Source organism: Larimichthys crocea, chromosome XIX, assembly GCF_000972845.2.
Source record: "Larimichthys crocea isolate SSNF chromosome XIX, L_crocea_2.0, whole genome shotgun sequence".
Classification (NCBI taxonomy): Eukaryota; Metazoa; Chordata; class Actinopteri; family Sciaenidae; genus Larimichthys; species Larimichthys crocea.
Genome location: NC_040029.1, coordinates 1,333,283 through 1,347,913, shown reverse-complemented (window position 1 = coordinate 1,347,913; position 14,631 = coordinate 1,333,283). Strand labels below are relative to the sequence as shown.

At 41.0% G+C, this 14,631-nt stretch overlaps 1 protein-coding gene across 9 annotated transcripts in view; it reads right to left on the bottom strand.

Moving 5' to 3' along the window:
• The window catches only part of dock9b (dedicator of cytokinesis 9b), a 60,148-nt gene that overhangs the window by 37,609 nt on the left and 7,908 nt on the right, over positions 1-14,631 (bottom strand). For 3 of the 9 annotated variants that reach the window (XM_019257452.2, XM_019257457.2, XM_019257453.2), the window contains exons 1-2: positions 11,422-12,347; positions 3,041-3,157 (exon numbers count right to left, since the gene is read on the bottom strand). In XM_019257452.2, the coding sequence (XP_019112997.1) occupies positions 3,041-3,157; positions 11,422-11,583 (279 nt within the window). In that variant the 5' untranslated portion in view covers positions 11,584-12,347. Of the gene's footprint in view, positions 1-3,040; positions 3,158-5,889; positions 6,380-11,421; positions 12,350-14,631 lie in introns of those variants that run through there. The other 6 variants (XM_019257456.2, XM_019257459.2, XM_019257461.2 and 3 more) reach the window with 4 other exon arrangements.

Sequence of the window (14,631 nt, the reverse complement as noted above, 5' to 3'; positions counted from 1 at the left end):
TATAAGTGTATTGATCACATTTCGTCTGATATCATGAATGTGCATGCAGGGGAACTTAATCCATAACTTGACACTTAACCTGCTTTTACCTCTTTTCACACAGTCTTTCTTGCCCAGTTAGTGCATGTGCATGTGTGTGTATGTGTATGTGTATTCATATATGTGTGTGTAGCACGTGCAGCATACTAGACGCATATGTCTGGCTGGCTCCCCCTTTCTCCTCACTAAGCCGAGTGATGTAAAACATATGGCAGGTTACACAGATGGACGGACCAGGTCACACACACACACAGACACACAAGCACGCACACACTCACAAGAGTCTTGGGCAGTTACTAATAGCTGTGCTCTGCAGACAGCCCTGTAATGAAAACCACTCATCATCTGATTGTGAAATAGTTTGGAAGCAGACTGGACGTTAAAGATTTCCCACCACATACTCTATGAATTTCAAATCACAAGTGTGTATTTTCTTCTGTTGTTTTGTTGCTTTAATCTGGTGGTTGCAGAGCTTTCTATATGACAAGAATTGAAACGGACAGAGAAAGGAAAACAATCAGGAATACATTGTTGTTGTTTTTTTCAAGAAAGGCCTCACTAATGTCCTAAAACACATGGTCACTGTAGTTTTTATCTAGATGTTCCTCAAATAGGAGGATATACAGCATTTGTTGGGGACTATTTTCAGCAGTGGATGAATCCATATTGGGTTCCCTAGTGCATATTTAGACAGCGGCTTGGTATATGTGGAATTTAGCCAATAATCTAGTGTGTGCTCATAATAATGAAGCAACAAGTCATCCAGTGCAACATTGTGGCTCACTGATGTGATTTTAGTAGTCTATGGACAACAATGGAGCTTTATGGCACAGATGAATAAGATATATCAGGCTTTGATACACACAATAATTCTTTTTTGGATACATGCTTGGTTGGTTTGGCTCTCCACATTTGTCGACAAGGACAAAGATATTCAATATGACCAATAAGACCAGAGTTATTCTTTAAAGTCCGGAGACTTGAGGAATGGCAAACATTTGTCTCAGTCTGTCCGCTGTTTTCTCGTTTTCTCTCAAACTGGGAGTGGACCCCGCTGAGATCCGTCTCAGCACTACGGTGATGTAATGTTGACACGGTCTTTAAACTCCTTTGAACACAAGCAGCAGATCTGTGTAGCGTGTAAATGTTTATAAGAGCATGAGCCAGCGATTACATACAGTACATGGTGAGTTCAGATTTATAACCGATTTCAGACATGGTTTCTCAGAGTTATATCATCATTTGTCCACATCCTTGTACATCAGCTGTGCAGGAACGGATTTCCTAGAAAGACACAAGTCAAGTGAAGTGAAGAGAAACTTAATAAAAATCTTTTAAAAGACTTTCTGTTGTGTCCATGAACTGTATTTAATTAAAGTGTCACAACAGAGCCTTTCCAAAGTGTATAAATCAATAAAAAAGCTGGCTTGGTGTTCCAGTTTGTACACTGAGCTGTTCCAAAACGATGACCTAAGCAGCAACCTTAAGTTGCCTCTAACTTTCACTGTGATTGTTCATTCCATATGCCAATATAGACAAACATTAACCGTGTTGATTTTGGGTGAATATAATCTATATTAGTTCAGAGAATTTAGTTAAATTACTTTTTTTTCCAAGCCAAGTTGACAAACCTGAGCCAAGCTCCCTACCATCCTGATTCACACTCATACATATTCATCCATAACCGCACTGAGCAGCTACCACGAAAATGATCCGAACCATTGGCCGCCTCTGTCAGTCACTTCACCGTTGTCTGACTCACCATATTTGTTTGTCTCTCCTGGCGACACAAAATGACAAAAAAAGACTATTCCTCCTCCATCTCAGCTCTTGCCTCATTAATCTCTGCCACTCTGACAATGCAGCTCTGTAAGTGTTTGACTACACAACACTACAAGTACATTCATATTCTGGCTGCATTACTCATGCATGTATAATAAGACCTGGATAAGGCACTGCCACTCAGCCTTGGTTCTAATTTTGCCCATTGGCCACTTGCTGCATTACAGCGAAAACAAAAGGTTTCATGTGTGAAACAATCACAATGTAAAGTCTAGAGTGGGAACTCTTGAGCGAGGTCAGCTGGAGAAACACTACAGTGCATATTTAGTCAGCCACATAAATGAACCTGGGAGCCAGAGATGTTTTTGCTGTATGCATCAGGTGAGGAATTGCCATTGGACTGAACAGGCACCATCTTTGTGTCCGCTATCCAGTTCTATAATAGATCCATGGTATTACTAAGTAACCATTCCAGGAATTCTGAAACTTTGAGATCATAATCCCACTTCCACTTTTGGCTTTTAACACCATGTAGATGGTTGATTTTATGTGCATACATGCATTTTGTTATTTACGTATTTATTTTTGTCTGTTTTTATTTATTTTATCTAGTGCCTTTTATTCATTTTATTTTTATTGTTTTCTATCTTTCTATTATCTACTTGATGTTTTGTTGTGTTTCTATATTGTTATTCATTGTGTTCTATCGTATTGTGCAGCACTTTGGAAACCCTGTGTTTGCTAAAATCGTGCTATATAAATAAAGTGGATTGGATTGGATTGGATTCTCAAAAAACAAAGAACAAATCCTGCCGTACAGTATATCATCGCTCTCTTTAAAGCATTCCAGAGTTATTTTGTGATTATTGCTGTCTTTGCTTTATCTCAACATGTCTCACTCACTGCTGCCTCAATTTCTGACTTTCTACATTTCCCAGATTTACTACAAACTCCTGCTGAGAACAGGTGGTGTTCTGTAGTCATGTCCAACAATGGTATGGGAGTGCAGTAAAAAACATATGATCAACGAGTCAAATATAATGCATTGTTTTTACATGTAAACAGTGGTTTCAAACCTCTGCACTAGCATGGACATCAAGCCTTAATCACCACCAGATTCAAGGTCACTGTTCTGTGACCACATTTGACCTATGAGAGGCAAAAAGTTCAATAAAAAAGTTCCTACGGGGCTCAATCAATAACTCTCCTCATATCTTACCTGGAAGTCATCCGTGGGGAACTGCAGCATGTCCCGCAGAACATCGCTGATGATCTGGGTCTTCCTCTGTAGAATCACATTTTCATAGTCCAGAGGCTCTATGATCTTTGGCTTTACCTGAAAGAGCAGAATACAGCAGTGGATCAATGGCTGGCTACATGTATGTTTTTGTTCTGTCCAGTTGTCTTTGCCTCTGCATAAATATTTGTGGTCGTCCAGTACTTGTACAATTAAAAATGGTATCAGTGTTTCTGGGGGAAATCTGGGTTATTCACGCTGTCTGGACAACAAGTTGCTATTGTGACCAAGAGACAGAGACGGAGACAGAGATGAATGTGGGTTAACAGAAGACGAGATGCTAGATGAGAGAGGCGAGGGATGGATGGATGGGTGGATGAGTGAGAGTCTGTGTGTGCCATTGTACCAGTCACTGTGCTCATGAGCTCACGTTCAAAACCTGAACCAGATAAGAAAACAGTGGTCACTGCAGCCAGAGAATCTGGATGATATACAGTCCAAACATTCCATAGTAAATCATATAAAAACCAAGTACGCTACATTATAACATAGAGGGCTTTGTGAACATTGATGCTTGGCAGAGGGTAAGATACTGAAGCCTAGTTCATAGTTTAACAAAGATTAAACTCCCCCGGCGCAGCAGACATCAGCTCTGACATTCCACAGAAAACACCCAAGGGATTCCTCCGGCACGTCCTCCCATGAGCCTCCCTGTGATATTACAAAATAGACCTTCCCGTGTGACACACACGTGTCTGCGTATTCAAATTTTAAGGAAGTAAACCAAGCTTTGATCTATTTATAGGGGAACTACACCTTTTAGATTTTGGTTTTTAAATACTAGTCAATCCTCACAGTTGAAATCACAGACAAACCTAGATTGGACTTTTGTCATGAAGTTGTGAGTCAACACTTAAGAATGAAGAAAGAAAGCTAAATTCAGCACTGTTAATCCTTTCCTCCCTTCAATTTCCTTTGCTGTAAAACATAACAGGAAGGCGGGATTTCTGAATAAAAATGAGTACAGATACTGTTTTTCTCTCAAAATTTTGAAATAATGTCTTCGTCTTTGCCTGCTCTCTCTGGCCAGCAGTCCATAACTCCAAGATGTTCCGTTTAGCAGAAAATCCCTTCTGGAACTAATGAACGATAGCTATTTTTGTCTGATTGACTGATTGGAGAAATAGTTTCCTGTCTAAACTTTATTATTATTTCAGCTCTAATGTGAGTTAAAAATCATTAATTGTTTACAACTTGCGTCCAAATTTGCCTTTAATCAAGCAAAAACAAGATTAAAGCTCTATAACCATGCTAGTAAGTACTAAAAACAGAACTAAGGCTCATGGGAATGTTATTAGATCTGCAGGTATTTGGTCATACATCAAACTGGCATCACCTCAACAAGCACCAATCACAATCATGCTTCCATAGCTCATGAGCTCATGTTTTGTTTTAATTTCCTCCGGCAGACACACCAAATTGCATTAACATCTATGTTTGTGAAGTACAAATATGTGCCGGTTTGGCCTATAAATCAAAGTATTGAACAAATTATAATATTGGTGCTAGATGATCAAAGTTATTATGATTCATCCTGAGGGGAAACATGTTTGCACCATATTAAATGGCAATCCATCAAATAGTCTGGACTGAAGTAGTGGATTGAACAACCAAGTGACAACCAGTTATGCCTTCCTATAATCCTGACTTCAGTTCACTGACTGACTCAACATTAAAGTATTGCTGTGTATGTGAAGTTCAAATTCATCTCACGTGCCTATAATGCAGCTTTAACAAACAAACTAGACAAAAATATTACTAAGTCATCACTCATCTCTCTGTGTTTCTAAACTGTCATAGCTCACAGGTCTGCATGTGGCTGCTAGGCGTGGCTGTGAGCCATATTATTTGGATTAGCCTCCTGGTCTTGGTCCAATGAACACATAACAAACCGAGGCCAATTAAACAGACGTCTGACCATAGATTTACATTTTGATTCGTCCAAACCCATCCTCCAGATGACGCAATGCAAATATCCCTCCGTATCTCTCAGCCCTTTGAATGTAAAAAGATCATCTGATAAGCAGAAAATGGTCCGTCCTGATTTCCAACTGGATAATTGCCATTCAGACAGAAGATAACCACAAGCAGCTGTGAACTGTGACTTGTGAGAATCATCTCACATGAATACATTTGAAAGACGTGAGAATTAAGTTTAACTTGAAGGCCGATCAAGATGTAGCTATCCTGATCTATGCGGTCAAATATTGTCAGTGTCATGATACTCTAACAAATAAACTATGAATGATATTATATTGATTATAGTGTGCAGTAAAAGGACATAAATAACAGAAAAGTGCCAAATTCTTTAATTTCCAAATGCCCAAGTCCAACTGTGGGAACACCTTTAGAAATACCTAAAACCCAAAGGAAAGCACAGCATACACTGCTTTTTACAGTGTTATTGAACAAACCGGTGAGTCTGCATCTTTATCACTGCACCAACTGTGCAGCCAAGTTGTCAAACTCCCTAACTCTGATGCACAGAAACGGTTAATGAATAAAGAGAGCCTCAAGTGCTCCATTTCCTAAAAAAAGATCAACATTCAACCCCCTGGAGAGGTGTACCCTCAAGCTGCTATTTCCCATTTCCGTCTAACCCTTTAAAAATTATCTTCAAAGCGGGTCCTGAAAGGAAATCTAAGTGATAAAAAAAAATGTGGTCAAACAATCAGATCACATCAGGTCCTTTTAACAAGCAGCTCCCAGAACCAGAGTGGACTACAGACAAACTTTACTTCAATAAAAAAGATGGCACAGTGCACACTTACCGCTGCCACCTGTGACCCAGCCTCCACCTCTGCCTCAATCTCAGCCAGGCTCTTGTACTGCTGTGGAGACTCTATCACCATCTCCCTTTTGGGGGCTTTGCCAGCCCGGCCCTGCATGGTGCTCAATCCTGCCTGTGAGTGTAGCCTTAAATCAGGTGTGAGATTCACCGCCCACACACTGCCATGGCACAAAGTTGCCCACAGTGTGTGAAGGTTTGAGAGTTTTGCCGAGCGTCCAGTGAGATTCCCTCTGCGCTCAATCACAATAGCCCAGCCTCCCTCTCCCTCTCTCCTGCTCTGTCTCTCATCAGGGTAGAGCCCCTCCCACCCTCACAGCTGTGCAGCTGTGAGAGTGTGTGTGGATGTGTGTGTTTGTATGTACAGTATGTGATTTGCGTGTGTAGGAGGAGGGGAGGAGAAATCAACCACTCCCCCATTAAAACTTAGAAGAGGCCCAGAGATCATGTCGTCATGCGCCTGCTCCACCTGCCTAGTAAGAATGTGTTGAAAAGAGAGAGTGGCAGAAAAAGGTAGAGGAGTGGAATGGAAAAAAAAGCCTGTAAATTACGGAGAAATATTTTGTACATATGGGGAAGAAATTAAATACACACTGGGTATCTAACAGCAGGTACAAGGGAAGTAGCACAGGGAATAAGGGGGTAATAGATTTGCTTTTAAGGGGAAGTACTAATTCAATACAATATGATATATTGATTTTCATTGTGCAAAGACTTGAAAGGTTACATACATCTTCTCAAGGCCCAACATAAATAATATACCACCCAAAATGACTTAATATACAACAGATGTCAGGGAGAGCCTCAATGCTTTAAAAGAGTACTCATTATAACACATGCAATATGAGATATTGTCCTTTTTCTTCAATGCGTGTGCCTTCCTTGTCAATACCTGGTGCCGTAATTAATCACAATACAGGCTGGACAGGTTGGACTGTTGGTTGGACAAAACATTTTGAGTCATGAGGTCTTTAGTCTGCCGTCCATGCAGGTTATCAGACAAATCAAATATATAAATAAATACATAGAAATAACAATAAATAATACCATACTGGACTATATTAATAAATCATCTATTTCAAGCCAAGCAGCAACCTCTGCTGCTGTGAAATGAAGCCAGTGCGAGAGTGCCAAAAAATGCAGTTCCTCAAACGTCCACTTGAGGCTTGCTACAAAACGAGTCAGTCTCCATAAGTCCCCATGTTTCACAGCAGAAATAAACATGTTTACAGCCTGGTACAAAAAACAGTTTTGGTCTCTGTAGCTAATTTCCCCGTTCATGACAACTGTACTGAGGGTGAATTTATATACAACTCACCCACCTGTTCAAATGATATTAAGGCTTAAAGTTATGCAGAATAAAGAGTGTGGATGCTTTGATGATGTCACGGTTACATCTATTCATTATAGTGTCTATGATTTCTCCTGTGTGGCTATAGTATGCCTGAAAACACTGATAGCTAACAGAAGCCATTAGTATGATATTATTGCACTTACAGCCCCAATAAGTCAAAATATGTAACATAGTGTTCCGTTCATAAAAAATAATCTGATGATATAATATATGATGTAGCAGATGGTTCTTGTCTAACATCAGTTCTGTTGTCAGATGGATCCTATATTGGATCCAAAAACTGTGTTACTGTTGAGATGACTAAAAATAGCTGGCACCAGCTACAGTGACAGTTTTTAGACACTCAATCTGTGTTGATAAAGTTCTACTCCCCATTGATATTTTGCTCCGCTTTGAACTGTTCCTAGGCCGTATCCGCTGCAGCAGGCACCCACAGCAGGGTCGGTCAAAACACACTTCCCCCTTATCCGGCCCTTAGAAAACACACACACACACACACATAGACACACACACTCCTGCTGCTTCAGGAACATTTTGAGTTGCCCCTTGTTTCTCCATCCAGTCAGTGTTCTCTCTGAGGAGTCACTCGCCTTTAATCTTTGAGCAGCGGAGGCGCCTCGGCTCTAACTATCGGACAGTCTGTTCCTGAACGATGACATTTAAAGTTTTCAGTCAGGACTTATTGTGGGTTAATTTATGCAAATCCTGTATTATGGAGGAGTTTTTCTTTTCTCTCACGCTGCTAAACCACACCGATGTCGCAACAATTTTGACTCAACAAGTGCAATGATAACTCATCCAGTTATATATATGAGAAGAGAAGTTGGGGTTCTCTTAATGAGAGTGGGGAGAGGTGAGATGTCAGAGAGAGGGGATGACACGCCACGGGTCGAGATGACTTCAAAGGCCTCCGTTCCAGTTTCAGCACCATTGCTCCTCACAAAATGTAGCACAAAGCCAGGCAAGGGTGTGTGCGTGCATGTTTCACTTTTTGTACTGCGGGGTTCTCTGATGTGTGAGGCATAATTAGCATAACTTGTTTTAACTGTACCCGCTTCAAAGGGACTTGCTGAAATGTACCATTCAGAGGGATAACTTCTTCTGCAAACACAGGAAAGTGCACAGAGGCTGTAAAATAAGGGTGTTCCACTTAAGGCATGCATGAGGTGAGGTGAGACGGAAAAAAAGCTTTATGAGCCCCAGAAATAACCGTCGCAAATGGAGCAGCATTAATACTGAAAGTAATAAAGGTGTGTATGGCAGCCAGTAATGATTATTTACATTTATCATCATCAGTTCGTAAACATTTAGTGTATGAAATGTCCGAAAAAACTGAGAAATGTCCAATACAATTTACTAAAGTTCAAATATCTTCATTTGTCTGAAACAGTCCAACACAACATTACTCAATTTAAAATGATATAAAACATTTTTTCTAATCCATGCGAGCACCATCCCTCTAGAGATGGTTACTAACCATAACCCAGGCAACCAATTTCATCCAGACTGACAGATATTCATGGTGCCCAGAGGATGAATCCGACCAACTTTGGTAATTTAATCAACTTTGGAGTTTTCCTCTAGCGCCATCATGTGATCAAAATGTGTCAACAACTATTGGATTGATAAAGCTGACAAGTTCTTAGTCTCCCAGAATATGCTTTTAATGTGTAAAAGTGTTCTTCCATGCAGCCACACTGCCATAATCTGCCATAAGTCTTCTTTGTTTTCTCTTTTCATGCTATGGGAAATATTGGAGATACTGGTACAATGCAATTGTTTTGCTACAAAGCTCTTGGATTCTGATGCTAAAGCATGTTGGAAACATTTTCTGTTTCCCTTTTGCAGCCTTACTAAGTTCAATAATGTTGGAAAAGGCCGAGAGGTGGAACTAAAAGAGGAAACTTGCTGTGTGTTCTCCAGGATATTTTGGGATGAAGTGTTTAAAACAAATCTAACGCAGGCTTCTGTCTTGACTTTCCCACTGGCCTTGACCTGTGATGGACTGCTGAGTGTACTGCATCGCCGCTGTCCTGCGGAGGCCTCAGTGACAGCGTCACCAGCTTAGCGTGATAATCAGCCTCTTGTCAAAGACCCTGGCTGTGCTGAGGTCATCCTGATTCATTCACCCACATCTCTGGGGCACTCACGCCATCACGCTTCCTGGAGCTATTGCTGGTACCATGCCAGCAATACCACAAGGATGTGTCCGTTTGTGTCTGAACGCGTATATGATGGTGACGGGAGTGCAAATTAGTTTACAAGGCCATCTGTGTAAGAGCTTGACGTAAAAGAGAAAAAAAAATGTTAGAGAATGAGGGAGGAGGAGGAGGTGAAAGATGACGTTCATTTGTTTTTACACAGCTTGAACCCATTAGGACATGTGAGCCTTCCACACCCTTCCCAAGAGGCACACATAAACACACACATAGATGTAGAGCGTCACACAAGTCTGTGGAGAGTTGCATAAGATGAAGTTGATGTAATGTTTGGGAGCTGATGATTGCTACAGGCGCCCTGGAGGGAGCAAGTGTGAGGGTGTTGCCTGAAAAGAAGTGAACTTCCCCTTCAGACAGATCCCCCTTCCCCACACGATACAGACCTAAAACTCACTCTGCCTCAATCTGTCACTAGCCATTGTCTCTCACGAGTGAAAATACACAATTTTCTTTAATCAAGGAATCGAAGAGCAGCTCAGTGGTCTGTCCTGTGGTCAGCATTATATTACAGGTAGTACAGGGGAAAACATGTGGGACCAGTTAAATATGATACGAGAGAGGGGAGTTCCCTAAGTCTCTATGATGTCAGAGCTCCCAGAGGTGCTGAGAGCTCGGCTCAAGACTGTACAGTAACATCAGCTGAGGCCCTGCATGGGATTAACATGTAGATTAAAAACACGCTGACATTCATTCAGTCTTTTTTTAATCCTTCACAAAGGATTGCGCCATTTCCTGCGCTGGACCGGAATACTGGAAGCTGGACATCCTTGTGTCACACCAGCATTTAAAAAGCCATCTTCATAGTGGTGACCTCTGAGGGAGTCCAAAATTGCACAATAAATTCAAAGTTTATTCAGTCAAGACATCTTTTTTTTTTTCTTTTTTTTTACCATTGTCCCCTGAAAATTGCATTTTTGGTTTACTACTAGTTTTGAGACCAAGGCTCAGTCCTGGACGCTTCCTGTGTTTTCCAGCTTAACTATAATTTGGATATTAATGGAAAGATATATTCCGCTGCAACTGCAGATGTAATTGTTGTGCTTATGGGAAGGGTTATGGGAGGACAACCACAGCTTAATGGCTGTAAAGGAAACACTGCATCCAAAATGGATAATGGTTTATAGTGAATGTCCTTGACTCTGTGGACACTAGCAATCCTACTTAACCCCCTCGCTATTGATTGTCCATTAAATCTCTTTGACTTAACACAGGGAAGGCTGCTGGCTAATGGAGCTAACCTAAAGGGAAGTAGCTTAATGTAGTAGTGCATAAATCCAAGTGGAAGACAACATACAGACTACAGGCCAAGGAAAGACCTCAATTGTAGTTTCCTTGCTTAGTACAAACAAACTCGAGCAAATCGCAAGACATATCTTATCTTTCCTCTGAGCCAAAATGGTAAGCGTTTGATGTGCTGCACCACTAATTGTAGGATCGGGGGGCCACTGAAAGATATACACGACTTCTAAATCCAGCTCCTCAGGGGAGTCTATTAGGAAGATTATTAGCCAAAATTCTGCTGATCAGTGCAACAAGACTCCACTCTATCTGTAAATTTTTAATCTTTCACCTAGTTTCCATCCTGAAGAAAGATATGATGTTATATGTATAGAAAATAAATCCCAACTAGTGGATCACTGATCAAATACAGAAAGTAAAGTAGTAAAATATTCTTTAATTAAAAGGAGAACAGAGTTAATTCTAATAAATTCTTATTTTTGCTACTATCTGTTCAGATGGTGACATATTTCTGCAGTGTTCAACTAAATTTTGAGCTGTAATTTTGCATGGTAAACGTGCTGGTAAACAACTTCATGAAAATGAAACTGAAAAAAGAAAGTCTTCCCTGCGGGCATGCTGGAGTTTAATTTAATTAAAAGCGCAACTGATTCCAAACGAGTGGAAAATTATTAGAAACGATAAGACTTCAAAATGAGTTTACCAGAGCGGTGGTGGGGATAAAGAGTTGCGATCCCCTCAGACTCAGTGTTTCCTCTTCCTCCTCCAGAGCCCCCAGCTCTACCGCCCCCTTGATGTAGCCACAGTTCCTCTCAAGGATGGAGCGCAGCCCCTCCAACAGAACCACGCTGGTGGTGCATCCCATGGTGCCACCACAGTCCACCCAAGAAAAGAAAAAAAACTATCCCACGGTTGGAGCCTTATTTCAAAACTCTTCGCCTTAATTTCAGCTTCAGGTAGATGCAGCAGTCCTAACTTGATCTCCCAAACTTGACCTCTTCCACATCTAGAAAGAACCTCTTACAGGTGTGTTGAATTCACTCAGGTATCGGCTTATCTCCACAGCCAAAGGAGGATTCCTGCTTGAAACACAACCACTATCTTCGAAAGCAAATCTCAGCTCAAGCTCTGGGCCGCTGAGCCGTATCCTCCTGTGTGCAGCTCAGCGGGGATGGAGGGATGAGTGCACGGAGGAGGGAAGCTGCTCATTCAGTCGGAGCAGGGCGTCGACTCTCCGATTCCTCTTCCCTCCTTCTTCCTTCTGCTGGGGGATGCTCAGACGCTCCGCTCTCTCCCTCTCGCTGACTCCTCTTCACCGGTTTGCTTTCTCTCCCTCTTTTCTCAACCTTGTCATCACTCACTCCTGTCGCCTGTCACTTTCACTTCTTCTCTCCTGCCTCACTCTCTTCTTCTTTCACCCAGCAGACTCTCTCCCTCCCTCCCTCTATCTCACAGCTTAGTCATTTCTCTGACTCTGCATGCTTTGTCAACAGTAAAAGCAGACTGTTACCAACAAAGACACACACACATGGACTCACCCACACACACACACACAATAACTGGCTGCTGCAGACAATGTTTTACTCTTTCTCTCTGCATCTTTTCCCTCCTTCCTCTTTCTCCCACTGACAATGAAATTACAAGCAATGCAGTCATCGTGCTGATGTCATTTACATGTGCTCTAAGACATAAAAAAAAGAATGATTTAACTTCTCTCTTGACCTGCGCCTCCAGGCCCACAGCTATTAACACTTAGTTGGACTGATCCATCAAGCGTGATGCGTCATAGGACGACCGGGACAAACCTGGCAACCCTCTGCAAATCCTCACCTAATTAACATCGCAGCATCCTCACATCCTCTCTCCAGGAGATGGGATGGTGGCTGAAGGATACAGGCTTGTTTATGTGAGTACAAACTATTCTATGAATTCTTCCCCAGCTTCTCTCCAGAGGCTGGTGTAAATATTTCATCAGCCGTTCGACACACTCACCTACTTTTAAGTGGATATGCAGCATAATGGGCACAAAGGGGGAATCTTATTTAAAAAAAGCAAGAGGGAGCACACAGTAGATTCAGTATTTGGATTCATGTGAATTGATTAAGGACTTCTTAAATAGAAGAAACAGCTGCCTGCTACAGCTGAAAACAACGCTTATGAGCAAAGCAATGAAGTTGTGGGCTGTAAAAACCTGAGCTGCTGAAAGATGCTGAAATGTTCTGTGGAGCCGAGGGGACATTTGGTGCTCATTCTCTTTGGATTTGTCACTATGAGCAACAACTTTCACATATTCTGATTCTGATTTTATGATCATTTACATAAAAATAATTCATAAAATATAAGATAAGATAAGATAAGATAAGATAAGATAAGATAAGATAATACTTTATTGATCCCACAACGGGGAAATTCACTTATTACAGCAGCGAAAAATAGAAACCAAGGAGGGAAACACAAGTGTACATATTTACAAAAAGTACTAGAGTATAATGTGCAGGTTTAAGAATGTGCAGATTTGCTAGACAAGTACTAGGGTAGAACATAAGCGTTACAGAAACAAAACAGAAATAGACATGAACAGGAGACTACAACAACAACAACAACAATATACAACAATATACAAAATACAACAGCAATATATACAATTGTATTTAGCACCAAATAAAATAATAAAATCTCATGGCTCCTTCCATACAGAGCAGGTCTAGACTGTACTCTTTATGATATTATTTACAGAGATCCAACAATTCCCACCATGAGCAAGCACTTGGCAAGGAGAACCCTTTTAACTAATCTTTTAACAGGCAGAACCCTTGAACAGAACTTAGTTCATTATCTGCCGCTGCCAGTTCAATATATCTGGGTATAACTGAGGGAGTCACAAGAGAGACAATTAAAAACCAGTGGTCAAAGTAGAAGCAGCAAGCTTTAAGGAGCTCCCTTCAGAGCCACGGAAGACATTTTACAACTATTTTCACAAATTGAGTCGTACTCCTCATGACAACTGGTGGTAGAGTGCTGCTTCAAAGCTGTTAACTGCTTTCTTTCATTTCAATGTTTTCAGGCTCATTCAGAAAGCCTGAGCAGCGTTCTTTGAACGGTATCATTACATTAGGGCCGTTCCTCAGAGGATGCATTAATCTAATGAAATCCAAACTGCAAACCCAATAACCTTTTCACACAGCCAACTGAAAACTAGGGAGACATTGCACCAGGCCACATAATTATTTTATCAGAATCCGCAAAAGACATTCATCAGTTGTTTCCATTTGTTGTTTAGTAAAACAGGACATACAGTGAAGTGGAAAAGATAATATCCCCCTCAGTCAGGAAAGCAAACATAATGCTCTTCTCAGATGCTCATCTTTGATTCCACAAACAGTGTAGTGCGTCCATCCTTGCTCATAAATTTATTGCATAAACTGTATGATTTGTGCATTGGCAACATTAAACCACAATGTGGTAAACCTTTAATAGCACATTCATGTTCTGAAAAAAAAAAAGCAATATTTAAATAGAAAAGATTAGGGCTGGTATCCTGGCAACAAGAACCTGTTATTTTTAGAGAAAGTAAAGAAATGAATGAGGGGTATTTTTGTTGGATAGCCATCAATCATGTTAACCCACGTCAGCAATTTTCATCATCGCACAAGCTGCAAAAAACAAATACATCCACCCAGACTTATGAAAAGATTTATAGGGCGAATGACTAAACAATTTCCATTTAATGTGAAAGGTCCGTGCCACAGAGAAATGCTGACACAATAATAAAGACAAACACTGATCCGAGAAAGCACAAGTCTTTGTCTATACATGTTTAAATGCTTTCAGCATGATCAGTTCTCTAAAGAAAGATAGAGGACAGAGGTAGATGGACAGACGTGCATCCCTGCTGCCTCCCACAGGTCGCTCC